At 40.5% G+C, this 26,987-nt stretch overlaps 2 protein-coding genes across 24 annotated transcripts in view; one reads left to right on the top strand and one right to left on the bottom strand.

The window, feature by feature from the left end:
- On the bottom strand, positions 1–24,620 carry sik3 (SIK family kinase 3). Of its 5 annotated transcripts, none has more exons than XM_058078990.1 (26): positions 24,288–24,620; positions 17,740–17,856; positions 17,493–17,556; positions 17,087–17,248; positions 16,817–16,941; positions 15,811–15,934; positions 15,193–15,311; positions 14,839–14,949; positions 14,318–14,452; positions 14,031–14,108; positions 12,847–12,956; positions 12,502–12,658; positions 12,247–12,396; positions 11,192–11,265; positions 10,419–10,553; positions 8,769–8,910; positions 7,899–8,018; positions 6,644–6,702; positions 6,389–6,498; positions 5,996–6,144; positions 5,769–5,896; positions 4,442–5,199; positions 4,213–4,367; positions 3,634–3,763; positions 3,425–3,554; positions 1–2,406 (listed from the first exon to the last, which is right to left on the bottom strand). In XM_058078990.1, the coding sequence occupies exons 1-25, from the start codon at positions 24,576–24,578 to the stop codon at positions 3,430–3,432; spliced, it is 3,828 nt and encodes a 1,275-aa protein (XP_057934973.1). In that variant the 5' UTR covers positions 24,579–24,620; the 3' UTR covers positions 1–2,406; positions 3,425–3,429. The 5 variants fall into 5 exon arrangements, with proteins under 5 accessions (XP_057934973.1, XP_057934974.1, XP_057934977.1 ...); XM_058078991.1 differs by having other exon boundaries at positions 3,425–3,551; positions 24,288–24,619; XM_058078994.1 differs by lacking the exon at positions 14,318–14,452.
- sidt2 (SID1 transmembrane family, member 2) overlaps positions 19,544–26,987 on the top strand; it is a 20,317-nt gene continuing 12,873 nt past the window's right edge. For 7 of the 19 annotated variants that reach the window (XM_058078996.1, XM_058078997.1, XM_058078998.1 and 4 more), the window contains exon 1: positions 19,544–26,934. In XM_058078996.1, coding sequence (XP_057934979.1) covers positions 26,683–26,934 — 252 coding nt within the window. In that variant the 5' untranslated portion in view covers positions 19,544–26,682. The remainder of the gene's footprint in view (positions 26,935–26,987) is intronic. The other 12 variants (XM_058079005.1, XM_058079007.1, XM_058079011.1 and 9 more) reach the window with 5 other exon arrangements.

A 26,987-nucleotide genomic window follows, 5' to 3' on the forward strand; every position in this document is an offset into this window, starting at 1 on the left:
TGAGTTTAAATTATTTCTTTATTTATATATATATATATATATATATCTATATATTTTTTATTTATTCATCTTTGTTTGGTTGATATTCTTTTAATCATTGTTGTTGCACTTTAGTATTTTTGTAGTCAACAAAAATGAAAATTAAAAACAAAGGCAAAAAAATGATGACATAACTGAGTGGAGCAGAGAGCCGGCTTGCTGAGAAGGAAAAGCTGAGATGAGGAGTACACACACGCACACACACACACACACACACGCACACACACGGGCATCATCTAGGATCCAAAAACAGAAAAGGAGAAGAGTAGGATCAGTCTGGTGTGTGAAGCAGCTCTCTCCTCCCCGCTCTGCTTGAATCATGTGCAAGCCTCACTATTTGGCCACCCTGCCACTTCCTGTTTTCATGTCACATCCCATTTCCAATGGTCTTCCATATCTGTTTTGGCTTGGCGGTACACACGGAAAAGCAGTATAGTAAAATCGTGTGTTTTGTTCAGTCTTTCTTTGCAAACAGGAAGTGATGGGAGCGCCAAATTGTAAAGCATCAACGCGACATGACACCGACAAGAGTCGGCTTTGCAAAGCCTTACAGTAAGTCAACCGTGCAGTCTGGTATTGTGCAAACGGGCCAGTAGAAACATTTACAAGTCAATCCCAAGCTTTAGTCTGCACCGCAGTTTCTAGTTTGCCGTGACGTAACAGGAAAAGGTTGATGACAATCGTGTGTTGTAGCTTCCATAAACGTGCCCGAAACTTGGAATTCATTTGCTCCAATCCTGAGTCCAATTTAGAATTCACTTTTCCAGTAAAGCTGAAATGTTTCCCGTTCTGGTTTTTTCAGTTCAGAGTCCAGGTTCGGACTAAAAGGTTGAGTCGGGAAGAAGGGTCATCTATCCAGATGACGGAAGGGTGCAAAGCCACAGAACAGGGTGTCGTCAGTCTCCATCCTTGCAGCGTTTGGGATGATATGTCTGCTTCCTGTAACAACTTACTCCCTTTGTAATGTTTTTTGTTTGGTTCACCCGCCCCGAGTGGGGAGTCTGTAGCACCCAAACCGACTGGGACAAACAAAGCCAAAAACCTGACCCTGTATAGCCTGCCGCAGCTAGCTGAAAACAGGCCAATAGAATGACAATAACAACAAATGAAATACTTTAAAAAGCAACAAAATAATTACTCTCCGCATATTCAAGTGTCTTGATATAATATTAAAACAAATAAGAACAATCTTTTTTTTTTAAGACACAGAAAGAGCCCTGTCTCTTTTTTTCTTTTCTTTCTGTCCTCTTTTGGCAGGAAATCTCAAAATTCATACAGCAAAAAAATAAGCAAACTTTTGGAAAACACTGAAAAATTAAAAATGACAATATTTTAAAAAAGCCTCCTCAACATCATCAACAAACAAAATAAAGAAATAACAGAAATGGAAATAGCGTTCTATACACGGCATCGCTGTACAAGGAAAGTCTGGGAAAACTACCCACAAGTTCATTAACTGTTACACATGAGGGGGGGGTGGAAAGATGGAATTGGTGGCTGTGGGGGGTAAAAAAAAAAAAACCAAAACATAGCATGACATCATGGGGGAATAAGGAGAAAGAGAAAGGTGGGTTTGAGTCCAAAGTGCAGATATATATATTTTTTTTAAACGGTCCTCCTTGCAACAAAGAACATTTTTCTACAACATGTCATTTCAATAAACTTTTTTTTTTTTTTTACAAGAAACTGTGATACCAAGAGTAACAATATTGACCGTTATGTCGAACATGGACATTACTATTTGACAATAAAATAAAATGAACAAAAAAAGGGAGCAACTGAGTTTGACCAACAGAAGAAACAAGCTGGTTTGTCTTGAGTGATGACATTAAGCTTAGTCTTTGGAGGCTGGAATGATCTTAGTCTGTAAGCATGGGGGGGGGGGGGGGGGGGGGGGGGCGTGCCCTGTAACGACACCTTTTTCTCTCAATTCTAATAATGTGAATACTTTGGATCCGTCGCAGCGGTGTGTTTTTCTTTGTGTTCCACTGGATCCATCGCATATTGATGTACCCGGGAGAGGGTGACAGAACAAAATGGAGGTGAAACCCAAACTCAAGGGAGGTAAAAGAAATAAAAAAAATTAAAAAAAAGATTGAAGTTTGTGCAGGAGATGCTGGCACTTTGACCCTTTGAACCCTGAAACTGCGACGCCACCACTTTTATGTCAACATCCGGACAAACTTCCTAAAGCAGACCCCGCCTCCAGGAGACTGATGGAGACGGATGGATGGATGGATGGATGAAGAGCCCCCCCCCCCACTCCCCACTCGGGCAAATGATGGTGGTTTGGCATGATGCTGCTAAACTCAAGTCAACAAGTCAGGGTGCTTGATATGGACCGCTGTACATAGGATACACTGCATCCTGGAAGGAAGGGAAGCAGACAGAAACACAATTCATGAACGCTATATGCAAAACATAAATACCACAATACTCACCACAACCATCTACTCATCTCATTAAAAATATCTTTTCTGCATGCTCTTTTCAGTAATTTTTTGAAGGAGGAACCAAGATGGCCGCTGTGTTTGGCTTGTCACTTCCTCCTCTGCATTGTTTTTTTTAATGCTTTAATGTTGTGGTGCCAGCTATTGTTTATTATTGTCACCACCATTTTGTTCTATACGTTCTGTCAGCCCACTTTCTGGTAAATTACGCCACAGAAGATGCGGAAAAAGCGGTGGAAAAAATAAATAAAAATAAAAAAAAATAAAAATGTTGTCATTGTATGGTCATATCACCTCGTACTTCGGTACGTGACAAAAATAAACTTAAAAAAAATACAAAACAAAAAAATAAATAAATAATAAAAACTAAAAAAAAAAAAAAATTAAACTATATTAGGAAAGCAGGAAGTGAACAAATGTAACAGTTACTGATTGTAAAAGTACCAGATGGAGGGGTAGGATTTAATAAGCTTTGCTTCTTCCTACTCCTTTTGGACATGTGGAACTGGGAACTGATTATGGGATGCACTCAATTGGAATCTGATGCATGTTCAAATGAAATAAAACCATTACCATTACCATCCCCTCCAATGGGCAAGTCATTGCTGGCTGGAGCCATAGCAGCATGCCACAAAGTTGCTACATTCTAAAAAGACGACAAATCCACACATTCTACACAACAAAGATGAAGATTAATCGGTGGCGTACTAAACTTGTGGTATCGAATGCAGCGCTGCTACATCAAACCTTGAAATGGACAGTTGACTTGGCTTTCTTTACTTTCTAAACTGCTGAAAACCAAAGACCTTGGCTTCATCCTTACATCTGACAGGAATTTAAAAATAATAATTAAAAATTAATAAAAAATTTTAAAAAAAAGGCGAAAACAGCCCCAATCCCCATCTTGTAACTCACCCAACAAAAGGATGACATACCATTGCTAGACTCCGGCCTGCTCCATGCTGTACTGCAGGTCAGGGGGCTTGTAGCTGAGGAGCATATCTGTGGTGCAGGAAGAAGGATAGCAGGCCGCTGCATGGAGCTCCCCTTCAACGTCACATACTGCTTTAAATATAGATATTTCATTGCTGTTAGGGATCTTTTTGGGGGCTGTTTTAGGTCATTTTGCATTTTGACTGCTGACCTGACTCTTCCCGCTGGTGCAGCTGCTGGCTTCCTGACAGTGACGTCTGGCTGAGAATGTCTGACATGCGAGCAGAACTCAGGGCCTTCCCGGCCAACAGGCTCATCCCAGACATGGGCTCAGTCTGGTCCTGGGCGGAGATTTCAACATTTCTTATAAACACAAGACATTTCAGTAATATTTATGGTTCATTTTATATTTTATGAAACCTGGAGAAGCTGAGGCTTCACATTATTCACATGTTCTGATCGTGGCAAAATTTTTATGGCGTTGACCGCATAACCGCCTTGCCACCGGTGTCGCCCCCTCCTGGCAGAAAATTGTAAATGCCAAAATTGTAAATCCCTTACGACTTTTCCGATCACCCCGGTTTTTTGTATGGCGTGTGCGCGCGCCCATCCGCTCACGCGCGTACCCCGTCGGGGTGCTCGAGCCCGCTCACTTATTGATGCACGTGTGAGGTCGTGGTGACATTTTGTAACATTTTTGGTTACTGGTGTGCCACAAGTTTTTTCCAACGTAAAAAAAATGTGCCGTGGCTCAAAAAAGGTTGAAAAACACTGGAGTAGAGTCACTCACGTATGCGTCATCACACGTCTGGATTGTGTGGTGGCGTTGGAGTTGTCCTCGGGACCGGTACACATCTCCTTGCTGACCTCGTGAAAAGCCCAAACCATTATGATCAGGCACCTCCATGGCTTGCCCCGCTGGTCTACACTCTGCATGTTCAGGGTCTAATACAAAATAGTTCACGTTTAAATTGATAATTGTTTTAATTCATATTTGAATTATCGTTTGGTCAACTCACCTCGAGTTACTGGGGGACTCAGACTGATGTATCCATGTCTGTGTGTAGGGGAGCTGTAGGGAGGGGTGCCACCTCGAGGAGGACTCAGGAGCTCATGACCGTCTGCCGCTTTGGCCAGCAGGCCCTCGTGTGTGTGATGGTAGCCAGATGGTACCTCATCTTCTTCCATGCTCTCCGAGTGGGGCAAACTGGGATTAGTGGCTTGCTGTGGCTGGACGTCTGGTGGTCGTATCTGGAGGAGGTGATGGTAGTGTTTGCCTCCCGGGGACCCCTGGGTTGCCTGCGGTTCCAAACTGTCACCCTGGCCAAGCTGGCGCAGAAGCAGCATCTCTTCGAATTCCGGTGCTGCGCTAGCGGGTTGTGTCGGAGGTGCTGGGCATGAACGAGGGATCTGCCTTTTCTGCAGTGCAGCCAGGTCCTGAAGCGGTAGTCTGGGATCCGCGTGGCCTGTTAAAGAGTGGCGGGGGGACAGCAGCCCCTGCAGAGTGGGTGTTACGTGCTGTTGCGGGGGACGGTAGTCCAACGGAGTCGGGGAGAGTAATGCTTGCTGTAGTGTTGATGGGGTGCCGTAACCGCTGGTTCCCAATGTCCCGCTCTGGTAGCCTTCCAATCCTGGTACATTGAGAGACGCTCCCTGCAGGTAAGGGTTATAAGAGCTCACCACTCCAGGGGAGCCCCGGGTGGTTGCATCACCGGAAAAAAGGTGGGGATTGAACTGGGTCTGCTCGTAAGCTGATGTGAAGCGTCCAAGGCTTCGACTGGAAGGACACAGAAAAGAAAGCATGATAAGCAACCTGTCAACCAGTGACATTAAAGGTGTGCATACAATGTCAAAGAGGTCACTACATCACTCCACACAGGAAGGACAAGACAAATTCAGGCACACGTCTTCATTGAGAGATGTATAAAGAAATTTGGGGTATGTAAATATGGCAACACATTCTCTCAGTGAAGGCAGTCCAAGGATGTGAATGTCAGTGACACGATACTTCCAATTAAACTACTGCTAACGTGTGCTTCCACACTACGTAACGTACATCCACTCACCAAACACACAGTTTGAGCGAGCCTTGTTGTTGTTGTCCGTGAGGCATCTCCACTCACTGTTTTGTGAGTGATAACTATCATTCTTATCTGCACTCGTATATAAACGCTCTAATCTAAGTGACAGTGTTATTTCATGCACAAAAATATAAATGAAAGAAAACATTGTGTGGTTTAAAAACAGAGGTTTGTCATGTTCCCAGGTAGACGTCAAATTAAAAAGTCAGTTGGCATTGCGGGCTTTTGGTAGTGATCGTTAGACCAAAAGGAAGATTCTGGTCACCTGTGCGACTCCGCATTGTCTGCACTCAACTGCTTCCCAAGAACTCTGTGTCCACAAGGCGTAGACAAAAAGCCGCTTTGTCTCTGTTGCCCGCCTCCTAATTCCACTTCCTGTACCTGGATCGTCACCTGAATAAGACACACATTAGTTACCTACAATATCTGTTTACATTATCATATGGGGATTCACAGGCAACAATAGATTGAATTAAAGCTATTAAAACTCACTTGCTGCTGCTGAGGGACAGACGGGTGGACAGATGCTGACTGCTGATTGGTTGGTAGCGATACTCTTTGAAGACCTGTGGGGGGTGGGCTACCACTTTGGGCCTGGTACAGTGAGGGAGAACCGTGTTGGTAGGGGACTGAAGATGGACCTAGGAGGACAAGCATCAAACAAAGTGTTGAAAAATGGTGTTAAAACTGCACATCTTGGCATTGACTTTTATTGTGGCCATGTGAAGTGAATTAATTATGACTGCTCACTAATATGGGAGCAAAAAAAAGAAAAAAGATTGCGCTTTTTTGCAAATTGTATTTTCACTGGCTTTTTCCTGATTTAATAATATTTTACTTATGGTATGGTGATTATACAAGTGTAATTAATGTAGTATTACTTACCATGCCCTTGCATAATGCCTGCAGAGCCAGGCGGAGAACTCTGATTTGGCTGTCTGAAGAGGTGGTTGCTGGGATGTGTTGGCGGAGGACTGGATGGTTGGATGTGCAACCTGGGGGAGGGCGGGAGAGTGAGTAGGAGAGGAGAGAGATAAGACGATAACGTAACACTTGTATCGACAATGCTGCATCACAATATCAAGTTCACGCTTCAATAGCCGAGGAGGCCTGCTATTGTTAAACTACTGTCAACCTTACCTCTGGAGCTGGTGGGTTAGGTGACTGGGCTGGCTCTCTCCGTGGCCTAAAGATAGACCCTGTGGAGAAAAATTCAAGATTAAATACATCACTTGATTTTGCAAGGCTGGATTCAGGTGGTAATATAATAATAATAATAATAATACATTTTATTTGTATAGCACTTTTCAAGATACTCAAAGATGCTTTACAGGAAAAATGATCAAAAAATAAAGCTGAATAAAATCAATCGATCACTTGATTTTGCAAGGCCGGATGCAGATGGTAATATAATAATAATAATACATTTTATTTGTACAGCACTTTTCAGGATACTCAAAGATGCTTTACAGGAAAAATGATCAAAAAATAAATCTGAATAAAAACAGTCGATCATTTGATGTTGCAAGGCTGGATGCAGATGGTAATATAATAATAATAACACATTTTATTTGTATAGCGCTGTTCAGGACACTCAAAGACGCTTTACAGGAAAAATGATTAAAAAAATAAAGTTGAATAAAAACAGTCGATCACTTGATTTTGCAAGGCTGGATGCAGGTGGTAATATAATAATAATAATAATAATAAATTTTATTTGTATAGCGCTTTTCAGGATACTCAAAGACGCTTTACAGGAAAAATGATCAAGATAAAATAAAGCTGAATAAAAACAGTCGATCATTTGATGTTGCAAGGCTGGATGCAGATGGTAATATAATAATAATAACACATTTTATTTGTATAGCGCTGTTCAGGACACTCAAAGACGCTTTACAGGAAAAATGATTAAAAAAATAAAGTTGAATAAAAACAGTCGATCACTTGATTTTGCAAGGCTGGATGCAGGTGGTAATATAATAATAATAATAATAAATTTTATTTGTATAGCGCTTTTCAGGATACTCAAAGACGCTTTACAGGAAAAATGATCAAAATAAAATAAAGCTGAATAAAAACAGTAGAAAACACAACATTCAGAGCTAAAAACAGGGTGAAAAGCGAGGCACAGCAGTCAGTCAGGTTGTTTTTTTGAAGATGGGAAGGTCAGGGCAAGCACAGAGGGAATAGGGCAAGGAATTCCAGAGGGTGGGGGCACCAATGGAGAAGGCTCCGTCTCTTAAGAACTTAAGTTGTTTGGTGTCAAAGCCAAACATTGTATAAATATGGTATTATTACACACGTTTTTATTGTCTACAAAGACATCAGCACTAATGTTCTGAATAATCCACACATACAGTAATGCAGAAGCATTATGGTAAGAACGTGCGCATACCTGGATTTGCTGGTGGAGGATTTGTTGCTCTTGCTGGTAGAGGACATGCTGTTGCTGGGTGTGCTCCAAGAAGCGCTCATCTTGCTGAATCGCATACATTTTCTGTAGCTGTTCACACTCCTGTAGAAAATTTTAATGGTTATTCTCCTCATTTGACATTCTCGCCAAGGTAATCATATCAGATTGTATTAAAAGAAGTATTTCTTATAAGTTAAATTGGGTGTTCTTATGTTTTGGTATCTTTATGTACCAATTACCGAGTCACAATGTAGTGATTTAATGTGTGTATAGTTAAGCTCTGATCTTGCTAGCCTTGACAGCCATTATGACAAAGTATCAGGGCCTGGAGTCAAAATGTTATAATACTTCCTGAAATAATACATGGTGCTATTACTATAATAACCTTGTTCTCTGGTAATTTAATTTTCACCACAGAATATTAATAGCGTTTAATACATTACCAAAACTTAGTATTTTGCCAATCATATTGATAATACTTTTTGTGTGAAACAACAAAAACATTTACTACATTTCCACCCATGTTCTATCCTTTCAGTACACGCAGAGGTTAACTTCTTCTCCACCGTGATTTCAACACAGACGAAGCGGTGAGGAGTGCACTGAATTTTAACCAGTAATGTGTTAAAACCAGTGAATAAATAAACAATAGTGTGATTAGAACATAACACCACAAATGTCCCCCATCACTCTTTCATGTCTCATATCTGTCAGTCTTTCAGTCAGTGAAAAAACAAGACAATTTCACCAAAAACTAGCGTGACCTTAAGTAAGACAGAATAACTAAGAAATTAAACTCAATCTTTCAAAGCATGAATTGTCATGGGATACATGTAGTACCAGGTGGAATACCTGCTTGAGCTGCTTAAGGAGGCTACCATTCTCTAGGTGCGTTTTGAAGGCTTGAATGGTCGCGGCTCCATCAGAGAAGCGTCTGACGGGTGAGAAGCGTTCCATGGGAAGGTGGAGGGTGTTGCAATCTTTATAACTGGATCTGAAGAGATACACACAGGGAACCAACAAACAAAACAAAAAAAAAAACAAAACAGAAAATATCACACATGCACACATAAGAGACAAAGACAAAGAAGCAACCAAAGACGGAGACGATGACGCATTCATGCACACACACAGACACACACAGACGACAGAAACACAAATAACAAGGATTAGGTATAACTCGGTATAATTCACAACATCAAACCAGGTTACAAAACATCTGATTTTTGGGTAGCTGCAATGCAGGATACGTCATCTTAGAGTAGGTATGGTAATCAATAGTTTTTCTTTTTTTTTTTTAATTTGGGCAAATATATGAAACATTACAGTGCATTTCTTACATCAATCAAAATATAACTTTCCATTATTTACATTTGTATTCAGCTATCTGATCACAAGCCCAAAATGAGTAGGCTGAAGCAAAAGCTTCTAAATGCCTACCCCTTTTTACAAGATGTAATCATGTTCATGCCACAGTTTTGGTTTCCCCTGTTATTATTATTATCATTATTACCATCATTAATTACCATTTTCATCATTATAGTTATTTTTTGTAATTAATTAATTTTACAGACTTCATTGCTTCTTGTAGAGTGCTGTATCATTCCATCTCTTGTTTTCTGAAATCCGCAGTATTTGTGCTTTTATTGTCAATTTATTAGCCCACTTTTTTGTAACATTTACACATCATTTCCTGGATTGCATGTGTCTAATCTTGTGCATTAAAAAAAAACAAGAACTTGTGACTATGTCTGGACAGGTGACCAACCCAAACATCAGTTTCTTCTTGTTAAGCCCTACCTGAGGTTTTTATACGTGTTTTTTTTAGTTTGTGTGTGTCTAGTCTTGTGCATTAAAAAGCAAAGTTAATCAGTAATATAAATTTAAAGCATGTGGATGGAAATTTGACTATATACACGACCACTTCCTGGTATAGTGAACATATTGACAGTTCACTATACATATATTGACAGTTTCACGACCAAATTTCAAAAATCAATAGCAGATTCTCAACGTCCACATACATAAAGTCCCCACGAGAATCAGTTGGAGCACAAATCATCAAACTTGACAATTTTAGACAGAGGATGCCATTACTGCAACAGGTTTTAACTACAACTGCATCAATCAAAACAACGAGAAGAGTGCTGTCACCCCCCCACACCCCACTCCACACACACACACACAATAACTTGAACAACTCACCTACAGGGTTTGCCTACACAAACACATGTGTCACATACCTTCAACCAAAGGTTTCAGCTGGGTAAATTGCTGTTGTGGTGGTGCTATGACGGCCATGTTGTACGCATGTCCACCACCACCATTGGGGAAAAAAATCTTTCTTTCTTTAAAAAGGTGCAATTATCTTGAACAACGTGTGTGATCTGTACTGTGTATGATTATGTGATAAAAGATGGGCGTAATGTGCCCTTTATGTTGGTCTATGGGTTTGAGTGTCTCTGTGCATAATAAGAGCTCGGAGTGGGTGTGTACCCTCACCGGGTGTGCAAGTCAGGGGCCCAGCCCACCCTCTGGCGGGGGCCCTGTGACCGCTGGGGCTCTGCCGAGGGATCGCCATGCGATGTGCTCATGAGTGCGTGCGTCGTGTGCCGCTTGCAGCGGTTCGCCAGGTACCTGGGCCGCAGGGAGGGGAGGACGGGGTGAGGGTGGGGAGACAGGAAGCAGTGCTGGTCAGCTCACTGCCCTTTATTTGCGACTACAGACAGGGGGAAGGCCCACCCATTTCCACCACTGCCAAAAGGGGGCATCATTACATCCAATTGTATATGAGGAAAAAAATGTAACCACATTTTAGAGTTTATAGGTATACCACACCCCCCCGACATTCAAATGAAGGATGTTTAATCCACTGGCTTTGCAAGCGTTACAGTTAGCAAAGCTGGGAGAGAAAGAGAAATCAAATGAAGAGGTGGATGACTGGATTTGTGTTGGCTGAGTTGAGAGCCAGAGAGGAAGGCACGACGGTAAGAGGAGGAGAGATGGGGGGTGAGCACCACAGCAGAGTGGCCAGCACCCGTGGGGGGAAAAAAAAGCAGAGCAGCCTAGAGGCGCACACTCCCAGCAACCCAGGACACCAGCAAAATATACAGTAGGTGCTGTCTACAGAGGGCTAGTTGAAAGAGCTTCCCCTTTGGACCGGTACTCCAGCACTCACACACAAAACCCATAAAAATCAAGTGCCATGCTATCCTGTTTTGACAGCACCTCTGTATGAAATATCCCACCACCATAAAGCGGCCACAGCTGGTTACCTTTGCACTGCCTCTTGATCTGGTTCTCCGTCTGATCCCTCTTCATCCACTGGAGCGACAGCAGGGATAGGGTGCTTGGAGGGGCACAGAAATTGCTCTTCAAAATTGTGGTGTATTAATACCAAAAAAATTAAAATTGCAAACAGACATAACTACAGTATCTAAAGTGACCACCAGGCACACCTCACTTCAAACCTGAGTTCAAATGCCTGAGTTTCGCACCTCGCATATGCTTTTTATCCTTTGGTACATAAAATATTGAGGGATTAATGAACATGTGGGCAGACTAATCCCAGCATTGCTTGTTTATTCACATCTAACACAGTTTACAGTACTTTTGTAATGGTTTTATTTCATTTGAACATGCATCAGATTACAATTGAGTGCATCCCATAATCAGTTCCCAGTTCCACATGTCCAAAAGGAGTAGGAAGAAGCAAAACTTATTAAATCCTACCCCTCCATCTGGTACTTTTACAATCACTAACCGTTACATTTGTTCACTTCCTGCTTTCCATAATACATTTTAAAGGTGTTTTTTTTTTTTTTTAATAATGTACCTCGTACCGAAGTAGGTGATATGAGCATCCAATGCCATAATGGGTACCATAGTAAGTGTCAATATAGTGATATATATAGCACATCATGACTGGTTCAAGACTCTTCATCCTTGTATTTAGCAAACATCAACTGCTTGTATTGTTTCTTGAATTGGCTCATCGTTGTGCATTGTTTGATTTTTTGCAGTACATTTAGAGTGAAGATTGCTTTTATAGTTATTACCCCATATTTCCACACAATTGTCCATTTCATTCATCATTGTAATTATTTTTGCATTGTTTTATGCATGTAAAATTCTTATTCTCTACAAAATGTATATTTTGGATTATGTGGACCGGATTAGTTGGTTTTAATATTCTTACCTAAGGGAAAAATCGCAATTTGTATTGTATAAAACAAAACTATGACCTGTGTTCTATGTACAAAACATCTGTATAGCGGCAGACATACTACGGTAATCCATGGTTCCATAAGTAGTCCATAAGTATACTCACTGGACTGGTAACAAGCGGTGATGGGCCCCGGGGCCTCTTCAAGAGCTGAGCATGTAGTTGGATGTTGGCACCACCATCTGAAGCTCGTCGACCCAGGGGTCCCATACCATTGAGTAACTGCAGAGTGGGCGGTTGTAGCAACGACTGCTCCTGAAGTCCAAGCACACAAATCAATGAATTTAGTCCTCACGCATAAAACGGCGGACATTGCACTCTCTCGATCAGTTCAAGATGACCCGACCTAAATGATCATACCTTGTATTCCAACTGCTGTGTGGGCTGGAGGCTCTGGGTTGGCATGAGAGTGTGCATTTGTCCCATTGCTGGCGAGAGCGGAGGAAAAGGGGGCTGAGGCACTGCTCCCCGAGGAAAACCAGGTGGCAGTTTCTGGAGGTCCTCCTGCATCTCTGTCCTACAGCACAAAGGTAAAAAACATGAGTCAGCAGTTTTCTAATGCAGTTTCTGCATTAAAAATCAGTGGCCTGAAGAAAGGTATTTTTTCAAATAACCTAAAATGCAGACCAGAACGGTAATGATACCATGTTATCAAATTCAAAGTTTAAAGTGTCAATAACTTAAGTCTAAAAGGATATTGGCTACCTTTGGTCTGGTACACCCACAGTGTGCCGCCTCATTGAGAGGTAGCGAGCCATGGCTTCAGGGGATGGCTCTTCACCTTCATCGCTGTCCAGTGCCATATTGCCCTCCGGCTAAGGAAAAGAAACAAGTCTGGTAATTGAGAGTACGTCATCACATGATGACACAAAGACTATGATGAAACACTGATTTGACTATGTTGGACTCTCCTGCTACTGGCCCCTATCAGAGTAAACCACAGTGTCATGAGTCTTTCTGGTTTAGTTTCAAGCCTGGTGCCCTACCTGACTCGAGTTGAACCCATGTTCTCCACCGTGAAAGGCACATTATTAAATATTCTGATGAGTACTATACAGGCAGTGGGAATATTTCGCTTTTAAAGAGAATGAACACGGTGAGCGCATCAACTCAATGCATATATTACGCGCTAACGATGGACCTGCGCGATCTATCAATATAACTGACTTGCGCTGGAGACCAATGCTTTGACACTGCGCTGACGATATAATGACAATCGTTCATCTGCTAATTGCATACAATGACAAGGTTAGGGGTTAGGGTTCACACTCCCCCCCCCGCCGAAAACGGTAATAAAAGTGAACTGCTTGACAATTAATCAAAGATTTGAAATTTGCATGCATCGACTTCTTGTTGGTTCTTGTAAGTAACAATGCTCAGCGCTGCCATCTGTTGGCATCTAAACAAACTACACACATCCATCCCGGGCGCAGTAATATACCATCCATCGTGAGCGCAGAAATCGATCGATTTGTGTGTTAACAATGGATCCATCTCAGGCGCAGCGCTATTGATCGATCGCGCAGATCCATCGTTAGCGCATAACACATATACAGGCTACTTACTGAGACATTAGCTCGACACAGAAGTACAAGGTAAACTAGTGGTGTGAATGACACCTCTCAAAACTAAAATTAATGAAAAAAATTTGTCTAAAAATGTTGCGCTAATATTGAATAGCGACTATATTTTGAAGCGCAATAATTAACCAGCAAAATGAGTGACTTTGAGACAGTTAATTTGTAGTTTATAGCAGGAAGTAGTCTTTAAATGATAGTTTATAACCTCTTAATTCACTTTCTTTCATTTATTCTTTACTCATGTAGACAAAACAATATAAACAGTATAAGATGCAACTATTTAAATGTGAGAAAAAAATGCGATCGCACCTCCACAATTTGGTTCTCAGGGTTGATGAGCTGGACATGAGGAACAGTGATGCTAACTGGATTACCCTGTGGATCCATCTAAGACAGCAAACACAGACAGACACGAAAAGGTCAAGGGAGGATTGCGCTCAATATTGCAAAACAATCCGCTTAGAATAGTGGCTTGGTTTTTCTGAGATTCCTGTAGTACATACTGCAATACTGTAATACTGAAGGTGAAAACTAGCCTGAACAGATTTTGCTGAACTTTGGAGGTTCCACTATACTGACACAGAACAAAAATGTACCTGTAGAGTGTTCAGGGGATAGCTAATGGAGCGTGGAGTGGGTGGAGCGACACGCAAAGTCTTGTGTTTCTTGAGACGGTCCGATAGCAAAGTATAGATAGCGCTGTAGTGATCATATGCATCTGTTTGTAGGGACTGGAAAAGCATAAAAAAATAAAATTAAGATTTTTTGTTTTTCAACCTTGTTCACTCAATGGGCAAATTATGACCACTTGCACAATTTTATTAATGTCCCAAAAGGGGACTAACAGTATAGAAAACAAATGGACTGATGGATAATGCTCAAAAATCAGTCAGAGAGGTATACATTTAGAATATATTAATTATTGTGAGTGTAGTCAACAAAATGCGGTACAATTCTACATCCATGCAAACTACAAGCACAATAAACAAATGTAAACATATTAAATACCTATCTGGCAGCATCAGAGAGCATTATTATCGTTGAATATGCTGAATAATATAGTGCAAGGGCTCATAATGTTGCAGGCAGAGGGTGAAATATAACATTTTTGCCTGACCTGTATTGTACGTTCTCGGTCCAGGCCCATCTCGGACATGACTATCAGCACCTGCTCGTTGATGAGTTCGGTTTCCCTCTCGGTCTTAACCTGCTCACACTCTGCTATCAACTGGTTGGAACAAGTTCAAATCAGAATAAAGCAAAAACAACATGCAACACATATATGATGTCAAACCTCCACAACCTCTTTCATGTGATAGCCACTATGATGATTCTTCAAACACATTTAAACAAAAGCAATGACATCCCATAGTTAGGACAGTCATACATTATTAAACATTACTAATGACAATGCTTAGAATGGTATACTTCTTGGAATCTTGATGCATACGCAAATAGTCTGAGAGCTCACCCTGTCAAAGTCAGGGTCTGGGTCTCCTTGTCTCATCCACTTGTTCTTACATATCTGTTCCATGCTCAACCGCCTGCTGGGCTCCAACACCAACATGTGTCTGATCAAGTACTCACAGTCTGTACAAACATACATAGTAATATATAAGTGTAAAGGTGACTACAGGGGTGTTATGTCTAATAATCTTCTCTAATAATGTTAAAAACATATTTAGAAGGAAATGTAAACAGGTTAACTACAAAAAGACAGATTGCTGTTATGTGTGAGCACACGCAATGAACCCCCATCATGTTTTCTGTCAGAAAGACAATGCCAATTTGTATGTAAATATGAAAAATATGAAATACGAAATACTTGTAAATATGAAAAACTTACACCTTTTTAGTTCAATCTGTTCTTTTAAACCACTATTGGTAAAATATGGTAGTCAGTGGTGGTGTTCTCATATTTTCTGCTTGAAAAAAATGTAATCTTCAGCCAGTTGCTAACATTCCCTATAACCTTCTTCTACAGTCATGCAACCAAAACCCCCCAGTGTGTTATATTTTTTCATTATCTGCTAAGCTTGACATGCATTTAATGGTATCATCCTACAACTGGTGAAAGAAGATGGCCTACCTGTAGACATGAAGAAGGGGATACGGAATTTGCCACTTAGGACACGTGCTCGCAAATTCTGTAGAGTACTGCCATCAAAAGGTAGCGCGCCACACACCAACACATATAACACCACACCTAAGCTCTGAATGGGTAAAAGAGGACATGATTGCATTAAATACATATTAAATACATCATTTGTTTGTTTGTTTGTATCGGGTAGAAATTAATGACAAAAGATTCAGTCAAATCAGACACAAAAAAAACAGTGAAAATGTTGATTTTTACACATTTCCATGTAAGATTATTTGTAAAAAAAAAAAAAAAAAACAAGAATCTAATGTTTCTGACATTAAAAAAAACAAGTTGTGGTTGTAAATTCAGATATAGTTTAGAGCCGTTTTCAAATCATTTCCAAAAAGTGTACCCATTGTGCTAATTTTTTGGCCCTTTGTATTGAGTTGTGGACTCCTAGAGACTCCTACAGCTACACAAGCGTTTTAGTTCTTCCAGAATCTGCACCTATTCAGCTGTATTTCTTTGGATTTCATGCTTCCGGCGAAAACCGTCTGTTTTAATGTATTCCACCCACGGCCCGCCTCCAGGCACTCCCACTCTTCTGTGGTTGGTCACACTGCCGAGTGCATAAAAAGCGTTCCGGTTTGTGCCGCTAACTTTATAGGAGAGGATCAACGGTATAGGAGTTGATAATAAACGGTGAGTTATCTTTTTTTTTTTTTTTTTTAAATGTACGCTTTTAACATGGAGCCTTATGTGTTGGATCAGAAAAGTAGAAAAACATAATAGGTCCCCCCTTTAAAGGAAATAAACCTTCAACCTTGTGTTATGTATGTATAGCTGTCTTTTGAAGATACAAATCAATGTCCTAACATAATCTCTGAATCCATGCTGTTTGATAAGCACTTCAAAGCGGTACTTTAAAGTCCAGCCAACCAAATGTTAACAACCTATTTAAATAAGAAATCAAAAGAAACAACAGAGCTTGGTAAAGGACACTTCAACTCACCCATATATCTACTTTCGGCCCATCATACTCCTTGCCTTCAAATAGCTCTGGTGCAGCATAGGGAGGGCTGCCACACCAGGTCTTCAACAGCTGGCCTCGGGAAAACAGGTTACTGAAACCAAAGTCTGACAGGAAATACAACAGCAGTTAATTCAATTCCATCCCTTCCCTTTGCTATACAAAGATGTTCAGATGTTCATATCACACATGCTGGCACTTGCCAAGCCGACTCGTATTAAGAGTCACACTCTGTGGTGCCAACTCACACACCTGCTATTTTGATGTTTAGATTGTGGTCCAAAAGAAGATTCTCGGCCTTCAGGTCTCTGTGGACAATGTTACGGCAGTGGCAAAAATGAACTGCTGCCACAATTTGCTTGAACTTCTTCCTGGCATCCTTTTCTGCCATACGCCCATGAGCAACCAGGTGGTCTGGACAAGCAAAGCATAGTTGTTAGACTAACCAGTGTGGTGCCATGGTACACTTTGGGGGTTCCATGGCCAAAAAACACGAAAACATTGGCCTCTTTGGGTACCAATATTTTTGACCATGGCTGTATGCCAGTAAAAATCAATACATGAACACATCAAGTCTGTGACAATTTAATACATTTTACGTGTTTATGACAAAGCAAAGGTCAACAATATTGTGATGAGTTTGGGGGACTCCCCTTACCGAAAATCTCTCCACCACTAGCATATTCAGTTACCAAATAGATCATCCTCTCCGTCTCCATCACCTAAGGACAAGAACAAATGCTTATTACAAGCAGAATACATACACAGATATGGGGCATAATTTGGTAACAGCAGAAGCATTAAGGACAATATCTGTGATTATTTTTGACCATAAAAGAAATTGGTGGCATTATAAAGTCATAATGTTGCATAAAAATAGAAAATATATGGTCATGTTTATGCACCTGGTACAGACGGATGATGTGGGGGTGCTTCAGCAACTTCATTATTTGCACCTCCCTAAAGATCTTTTTCAAGTTTTCATCATCCAGCTGGGTCTTGTCCACTATTTTTATAGCCACCTAGAAGCAAAGAGACAGAGATGGATAGAGTAAGCGGGGGAGAGATAAGTGAAAGTTGTGAGTTGGGAAGCAACCAGGGTTGGGGTTGTCGTAGCTCAGACCATAAAGGTAATAATACAAATTAGATACAAATAAATGCAAACTAAGAACTGTAAGAAATTATAAATAGACGAAAAGTTTGTGAGTTATGCTGGGTCCTGCCTCTAACTTTGCTGACAAGTACAGGTGGAGATCAGATTGCTGTTCTGACTTCTGCCATTTCAAGCACATCCCCAAATGACCTCATTTTGGTCCGTACACACTGAACTAACTTTATTTCAACATACGGACGCAGTGGATCAATACTGCACAGTGTGTCTCCTTCACTCTAAATGAATGACATTACTTTGTGCAATGTACATTTTACACGTCATTATATCTATCAAGTGTAAGGCAGGTCCCTCTGGTGGAAGTGTGCTGAGAAAAAAAAAACATCACCATGCAAGTGAAAATAGATATAATTGAAAGCTCTGTGAGCTGCACTTTCGGTTTTAGCCGTTCAACTCTGACATCTATCATTACGGAAAAAGGACAAATCTGCTCCTATGACGACAGTGATAACTAAGGAATGCTGGTGCTCTGGATGGAAGAATAGTATCAACAATGTGTCCTTGTTAGTTTTAGACCGATTCAGGCAGTGATCCTGTACCCTCGACATGAGCATCTCCTGCAGATTCTCGTGCCTCTTCTACATCCTCCTCCCAATAAAACACAGGGATAAAAGTACCGTATTTTCCACACTAAAAGCCATTAATTTCCTCAAAAATCCATGCTGCGCCTTACTTATATGTGCACAGAGTTCAAAATCGGTAAAAATTTTGGTAAACGCTCTGGTTCATTGACTGTCAGACCATTTCTTGCTGACACAGGGACGTAATACATACAGTGGCAGCGACCAATCAGAGAACAATATGCAATACTAACAGTACATATGCTGGCAAAGATGAACCAATCAGAGAACAATATTTACACTTAACTCTCCGCTACTGTGAAAAACCAAGTGAAGCAAATGAATTCAGATACAAAAGATGGTGGTTTGGATGGATTTGTGGGAGAAGATTAATTAAAAAAAAAAAAGGTGACGAGTAGATAATAAACGGTAGAATAAAGTTCAACTAAACTCATATGTAACCCAAAAACCACCTGTAGTGAAGAAATAGTTAATATTTCAATCAAGAAAGACAATATGTTTGTTCTCCCAGTATTTTTCCCAGGAACCATCTGGGTAATATGGCCTCAACTATGACCTTTGACAGTGACTCATACTATTACATAACTACAGATTCCCCAACAATGGGATCAGCAGTGTGGAAGATGATGGCGTGTGACAGAATTTTGCTCTGCCACTTAGGAACGACTGGATTCCTTTCATGATTTACTCAAGCTGATCTAATGGGACTGTCCAAAAATGTACCTAGTGCCAAAAATAAATGAATGTTTGTTCAAGTGTGACTGGGAAAATTCCAACATGTGTGTCCAACATTAAACACATACACAATACGAGTATCCTCTGTCAAAATCTGTTTTGTGCCATCCCAAGATCCCTTTTCCGGACAACCGAGGAAAGATGGCAGCTTGACAAGACAGATTTCCTGTTAGCAGACAGGAAGGGGAAGTGAGGGAGAGTGAGCGGGGGGGGGGGGCTCCTGAGACACCACACAAGAACATGAAACAATGAATATTTTGTATTGTATAATATATTCACGAGTAGTTTTGTAGCACTTGCATTTACTGACCAAGTTTGACACTTTGAGTTTAAAATGCTTTTGTGAACCAGGGCTGGGCGACGTGGACCAAAACTCATATCCAGATATATTTAGTTTGAATATTCATATACAATATTTTTCCACAAAGTGAATTTCGACCAAAGTCAAAGCCAAATATGCGTTCAAAGTTCTATTAAACAGGCTGAAATAAAATACTATATTCTCTTTTTTCAATAAATATAGAAAAAGTTACAAATAATGTTCAATTTTTTTTCTTAGCGCTTCCATCTCATGTTTCCCCATGATGACAGATAGTAAACACGGTTTACACGGTCTTTGTCGGGCAACCTTTGTACAGTCTTTTTCGCTGTTCACTCCCGCTATGCAGCCTCTCCTCCTCAGTATCTCCACGGGGATCTCCAGTCGCTCGGCGCAGCAAAGGGGTGCTCAAAGCTAACAGCTGTTCCCAAGTGTAAACATTAGCGCAATAGTAAAGCAAGATGGAACAAGATGAACAAATGAACATCCATAGCTGGCACAAAAAAATAATTAAGTAATAAATAAAGCACTATTAAAAACACTACAAACACTGCAGAAGATAGGGAGCAGCCGTAACTAGCTTGCACTCGGGCGGTGCCATCTTGAAACATGAGACTGACGCAAAATCCAGTCTATATCGATATGAACGATATGTTTACTTATGATATCGTGCTTAAAAGAGATATCAATATTTTACAAATATTGATATATCGCCAGCCCTACTGTGAACACAGTTGAAATAGTGCGGTAAAACTGAAGTGCTCCTTCATTAGCCTCTACGTTAACTCGCTAGCTTACCTACTAAGTTTACTAGCATGGGTAGACGCTCAGTATGGTCTATCTATTTATTTATTACATTTATTTAGTATAATTTTGTTTATACTTGGGAACATTGGAATGACATGTGAACAACTCCTGATTGCAATATTAATAGGACTTTATGTTTCTGGTTCATCATAGCTTTATGATATCCAACAAATACAGTACATATCTAACTTTGCTTTGAGCACTTTACAGTGGAATTTCACATTCAACAGTAGGTCCATTGTGCATGGACACAAGCTTAAGGGAATAGTTCAGTTTTGTTTTTTATTTATACATGAAGCTGTATTACATCCATATCAGCAGTGTAGTGCATCCCCCATTTTGTCCTGTGAGTCTAATTCTGGTCGGTTCACGTTGTAGAGGAAAATAGTTCTGTCTAGTTGCTGGGATCTATTAAGTGTTTTGCTTTTTCAAAACAATATGCACTCAAAAGAGTAATACATTTGCATCACAAAACCACCGCCCACAAAAAAAGTCAGACCTCTCAATCGCTGTGTAATTTCTCTCCGTTCGCATCACTGAGCGCTGCCGCTTGTCCATTGTTTATATGCGTGGATCAAGAACGCTACAATTCCAACTCTTTTGCGGGATCTTGCCAAAAAGTTAGGTCTCCAAAATAATCCATTGAGTACAAACTCATGGCTTTGCACTTCATTAATACGTTGAATTATCATTAAATGATTAATGCACTCGCTTTGTCATATGCAAAAACAGAGAGCGGAGTTGAAAATTATAAACGTTAAACCATGGAGACACAGAAATAACATGTACATAAGTACATAGGATACATGAAGTAAAAACAGTTTGTTTGGTAAAAGGACAAGGTACACACATGTTCTATGGGCAAGTTTCCTGGTTTGACCAGTAGATTGTGTTGCACAATAAAAAATTAAATTGCATAAACTTCTCGGAGGGCATGGGGGTGGCGCACCCTCCAAATATAATGTAGTATTATTAGTATTATGCTATTTGCATGAATTACAGTGGGATGGAAGACTACAACCTGTGTTTTTAATTTTCTGTATGCAAACCAAAATGTTTTCTGGCTACCTTGCTTTTTAAGAAAATCAACCATGTCTCTTTTATGTGACAAAAAAAGATATCACCCAAGTCCACTCAAACAATGAAATTAATTTTTGAAATGTTATATTCGACTTGTCAGCAATTCTCATCGATTATAAAATATATATGCCATAGCATGAAAGGAATCACAATTTGATTGACATATCTACAAAACTAAAAAATACAATCAACACACACAAAAAGAGCAAAAAAAATATCTGCAAGCATCAATGAACATAACCCTCTGCTACTTCAACAAATAATTCATGTCAGTCTTTCAGAAATCAAGTGTTGTATCTCATATTTCAATGTCACACCATCAGATAAAACACTATTGTACATGACATGACGTGACACGGCACAACAGACGTCTACCTGGGCCTCACAAGCTATGAAAGAGGTTATAGTCATATGTATACACATTTTAAAAACCATATTTTACATTGCTCCACGATCAAAAATGTGTACATCTAGACACACTGCATTTAAAAACACATTCTGGCCAATCACAAGGCCTGTGATGAAAATCAATAAATCACACAATAGAGAAAAATGAAGTATATTGACACGGACAAGGGTGTTTGTTTTCCTCCTCTCGCTCTACTAAGCAGGCTGGATGCAGGAGATTTCACTATATGAGATTTCACTATATATGTCTCAACACCTGGATGCGTTGATTCTATAGCGGAATGAACACACTGGGTCTCTCCTGTCAGTCATTGAGTCTTGTCCGAGTCGAGAGAGGTAAAACTTAAATAGGTCCACATACAGAAACTTTCCTCAAGCTTCGGTATGACTCTAGTTTCCCCATAAAATGTGTGGCGTAACCATGTTATTTTATTGGCATGCTTTTATTTTCAGTTGTTGATAAAGTAGCCAATAAAGTAGCTTCTGTGTTGAATACGCCTTACTATGTTTTTAACCTTCCTCTTGTGTTAGCTTTCTGGTATCATCTCTTATAATACAAGGTCGGTTTTGACCCATGTATTAAAATCAGCTATAAAATACACTAAAAACACAAGTTACCATCAAATTAGCTTCTCGTGTCTTGGTTACCCTTCTTAGGCTTCCTCATCCATGAAAATGTTGGATTTAATACTTTTGGTGTGGGCATGTAGCCTTTTTTTGTCACTATACCCCTCGAGTTCAATTTCCAAAAATGGTAAAATGAACCTCAAAAGAATCATATTAATAAATTGAAGGTTCTTTTGTTACCTGGCGATTACTGAGAGCTATAGAACATCAATTCGATTCAATTAGTTTTATTTATTTTCTCATTTTAGTATTAATCACTAGAACTATATATGGTGTCCGTGTCAATTTTGGCCCTATATGTATTAATGTCAAGAAAAGGTAGAAAAAGTGATTGTTTTCAGCAACAGAACTTTAGTATAAACTGAAATCAAAAAGCAGAACAGGTCCAGATCTTGGTTCACTGTACTTCTTGCCATTCTTTTCATGATCCAAATTGTAAATGTGAAATCAGCCAGTCAAATGAGTGAATTCACTTCACATGTATACTGGAAAAGCGGTCAAAAGGAGAATCCCCTGAAGCTTACATGATGGTTGTCATTGTGTTGGCTAATTGTACACTTATGATCTCAGTTGTGGATCAAAATATTGCTTTATAGTCATATTATTATAACCCGGTCGAATCTGACCATAACAATACAGTGGTCATAATTTCAACTAGACCATTTTAAAATGTAGTAAAAATAATTTTTTTTGTTTTATTTGGTTGAAATAGAGTTTCCTGACAAAGTCAAAAAAGCCTTGATGCAAATGTTATGTGATTCTTTTTGTGCATTAAAATGTAAAACGGGACTGTGCCGACCCTAACACAAGAGAAGGGTTAACCCACACACAATGCAGCTTTCACTTGTGTCACTATCTTTTCTGTATACATGACTTGTTTCGCCTTTCACTGTAACACCCTTTCATTCTGCCATATTGCTTACTTCACTTGTCTCATCTTCTGTTTGTTATAGTTTGAGTTGCAATTTCTTACCATGACTGGTAATGACTGGTGGTCTTGAACGTAACCCCGGTGATCTAATGTACTTACAACTTTTACAATGATTAAGCAGCCCTTTTTCCAAAAGCTATAAAAAGGCCTCAAAATGGATGAAATAGTTTGAATGTAACTTGAAGAGGATGCGGATGCAGTGTCTCAGCATGACTATTTGGCATTCATTTGATGTGAAGGGAATCAAGGAGTCAATGATATTTCAAAGGGAGCAATGCAACTGTCACCGTAAAGAGCTCCGCGGCAGGACAACTCAAGAAAACCAGATTGATGTTCAAAAGCTTGTTGTGATTTAAAGACAAAGTTATATGCGGGTTCAATGGCATCCGTCCAATATGTCTCCATCCAAACAAACTGCTAATTCGCGGCTAAAGCTAAGCTAGCTGCTATACAGCGGGAAGGCTCTCTTAGATCTTCGTACCCTTCTCTCCGTCCTCTGCGCTTCAGCATATTTTAATCACGGTATTGTCGTAGCGATGTTATTTTCTAATTGCGAATTTTAAACACGACCGCTTTGTCTTTTTGCCGAGCGCGTTCGGTGTCAACAACTCCCAGGGACGCCTGCTATTGAATGAACCCCGACAAGCAGCGGTGTCACCAACGCGAGCTGGCCGTTGTGTCTTGGGAGCTCGAAGGCCTCGTCCTCAGTGTGTGATTTCAACAAAAGCTCTGACAAACAAACAGTGACAACTTGCTGTTGTTCGCATTAAACGCTCAGACATTTATCGCCTTACCTTTGCTTTTGTGTAGATGTGCGTGGCGAGTTTAACAACCGCGAAATTTCCCTTGCCGATGGTCCGCTCGATCTCGTAGTGGCCCACTCGGGCAGGGGGGGGCCTGGTGGTCGAAGTCTGGACAGGATTGGTGATGCACCCGGCGGCGGCGCTCGGACGACTGGCGTGGCTGAGCCCGGCGGATGGCTGGACTCGGTTCTGGGGGCCCATGCCGGCGTGGGTCGGTCGGGCAGAGTGCGTTATCCCGGCCGCGGGAGTCCCAGCAGCGCCTCCGCTTGACACGGCCGCCATCTTCTCGCCTCTCTGCGGGAACAACAAGCAGCCTTGCGCAGCGCGCGCACACCCCCGCCCTGCGTCATTTTACGTGCGGCGCTACTTCGCAGCGCCCTCTCTAGGTTGTTACCATAGAAACGACCAGCGTAACACATGACCTCATCTACAAGAACGTGTTGCGGTCGCCAAGGCGACGCGAGAAGTGCGCATTATCGCTCTGGCTCCCATCATTCCGTGATCCATTGCAGAGTGAGGGGATGAATTTGACTACAGCGTTAAACCATGCATTACTGACCATGCGCATTTTAATAAGGTGTTCAGTCATAGTCATTGCAGCATTAGTACGAGCATGTTATTTGAAAATATCGCTTAGGTCATTGATCTGTTTTCAGGTAATGGTTATCCCTTGCACAGATTTGCTGTAAAATAATCAAAGAAAAAGAGGGTGTGAAATTAAAGGCCATATTCTATTCTCTTCTATTGTATTTCATTCCATCCTACCGTATTGTACAATTCCACAATGTTGTAGACAGCACCGTCTAGTGGTGAAATAAGTTATTGCACCTTATCAATAAAAGATTTTGTAATGGGGAGAGTAAATAATAGTTACTCATTCTGAAAAACAAATCAAATGACTAAATCTAATATTTAATGTAATATATTAGCCTATTATTATTACTATCATTATTCTTCTGATTATGACTACTAGTAGGTTAGTATTAGCCTGCTTATTGGCTTGCTTATTAGCCTGTTTTTGCCTTATTATATGAAATTTTTCAGAGATGAAGCCCCCATAAAATATTGCACAATTCCACAATGTTGTAGACAGCACCGTTTAGTGGTGAAATAAGTTATTGCACCTTGTCAATAAAACATTTTCTAATAGGGAGAGTAAATAATAGTTACTCATTCTGAAAAACAAATCAAATAACTAAATGTAATATATTAGCCTGAGAGTAAATAATAGTTACTCATTCTGAAAAACAAATCAAATAACTAAATGTAATATATTAGCCTATTATTACTATCATTATTTTTCTGATTATGACTACTAGTATGTTAGTATTAGCCTGCTTATTGGCTTGCTTTTTAGCCTGTTTTTGCCTTATTATATGAAATGTTTCAGAGATGAAGCCCCTATAAAATAGGCCTAATGACGCCACTGATACATGCCTATGACAGTGTCGATTAATACAAATATTTTTTTAATATAGAATTTTAACCAGCACACCCATGATCTTAATGAGGATAGGTGGTATAGCAATGAATGAATGAATGAATGAAGGCTGGGCGATTGATTTTTTTTATTGTTTTAAATGACAATAAGAGGGGTGGAAAATAATTAAAATTATTCATCAATAAAAACAAAAAATAAACAGCCTTTATATGTATCAGAGCATAACACAATCTAACAATGCATCAATGCCTATACGAACAACAACAAAAAATATTTTTTATGTTATAATGTTGTATCGATTCCTAACTGGTATCTGACTACCGACATTTGGATCGATCAGCCCACCCGTATTGAACAGTTACGTCTGTGTCCGGCAGAGGGTGCTGTTGTTACATGTTATTTTCCCGTGAGGAAACAAGAGAATTGCTTAAGCTCAGCCACTATTTCAACAATCACACAAGCCAACGGCGACGCCACAAGCTAGTACAAATTGTGACACCAGGAAGGACCAAAGCGATTTGAAAGCTTCGAACCGCCGTGTTTCCTACCCCACCATCTGTGTCGTCGGACTCTTAACTTGCACATCAAAACATGGAGCTGTTGACTTAGCTCATGATGGTAGCCAGCTAGCAGGACTTAGCACAAACAACAGCAATGGTCTCCTCAAGATTGGCTTTGTTTCACAGAAAAAGGAAGGCTTTAAAGACGGTTTTCTTTTGACTTGCTGTCTCGGACCGTGTGACTTTTAAGGTGAACAACCCGGAGCCTGTTGTCTCCATCGGGTTCGGGACGAATCACAGCTGTAAAGCTACAGTAGGTGTTCCTATGCTAGCAGCTATTATTATTCGGGGTCATGGCTGGACCCGACACAGTTTGACTTGTGGACCTGTTTACTGATACTTTGGAGTCATTTCAATGGAGGTTTGACAGTTTTCGTGAGACAAAATGCTGTTTAGGAGTCACTGGAAATCTCGGTATAAAACTATTAGTGGAGCTGCTGACTGCTGGTGGCGGCCATGGCTGGTCCTGTTGTGGTGGTCATGCCTGACCCAGTCAACCTGTGGCAGCGGGGCCCTTGAGGAGAGCAAACATCTCGTCATCCAGAGAGACGGCGAGTTTGACGTGACCTACAATGACACGGTTACCAGCGAAAACCAGACCATCTATGCTTTCAATCATACTGTCTCCTGGAACAAGGTACCCAAATATAAGCCGGATGTGTGTCACAAAGTACAGTGTGTGTTATACCT

The sequence above is a fragment of the Doryrhamphus excisus genome, chromosome 8 (assembly GCF_030265055.1).
Source record: "Doryrhamphus excisus isolate RoL2022-K1 chromosome 8, RoL_Dexc_1.0, whole genome shotgun sequence".
Lineage (NCBI taxonomy): Eukaryota > Metazoa > Chordata > Actinopteri > Syngnathiformes > Syngnathidae > Doryrhamphus > Doryrhamphus excisus.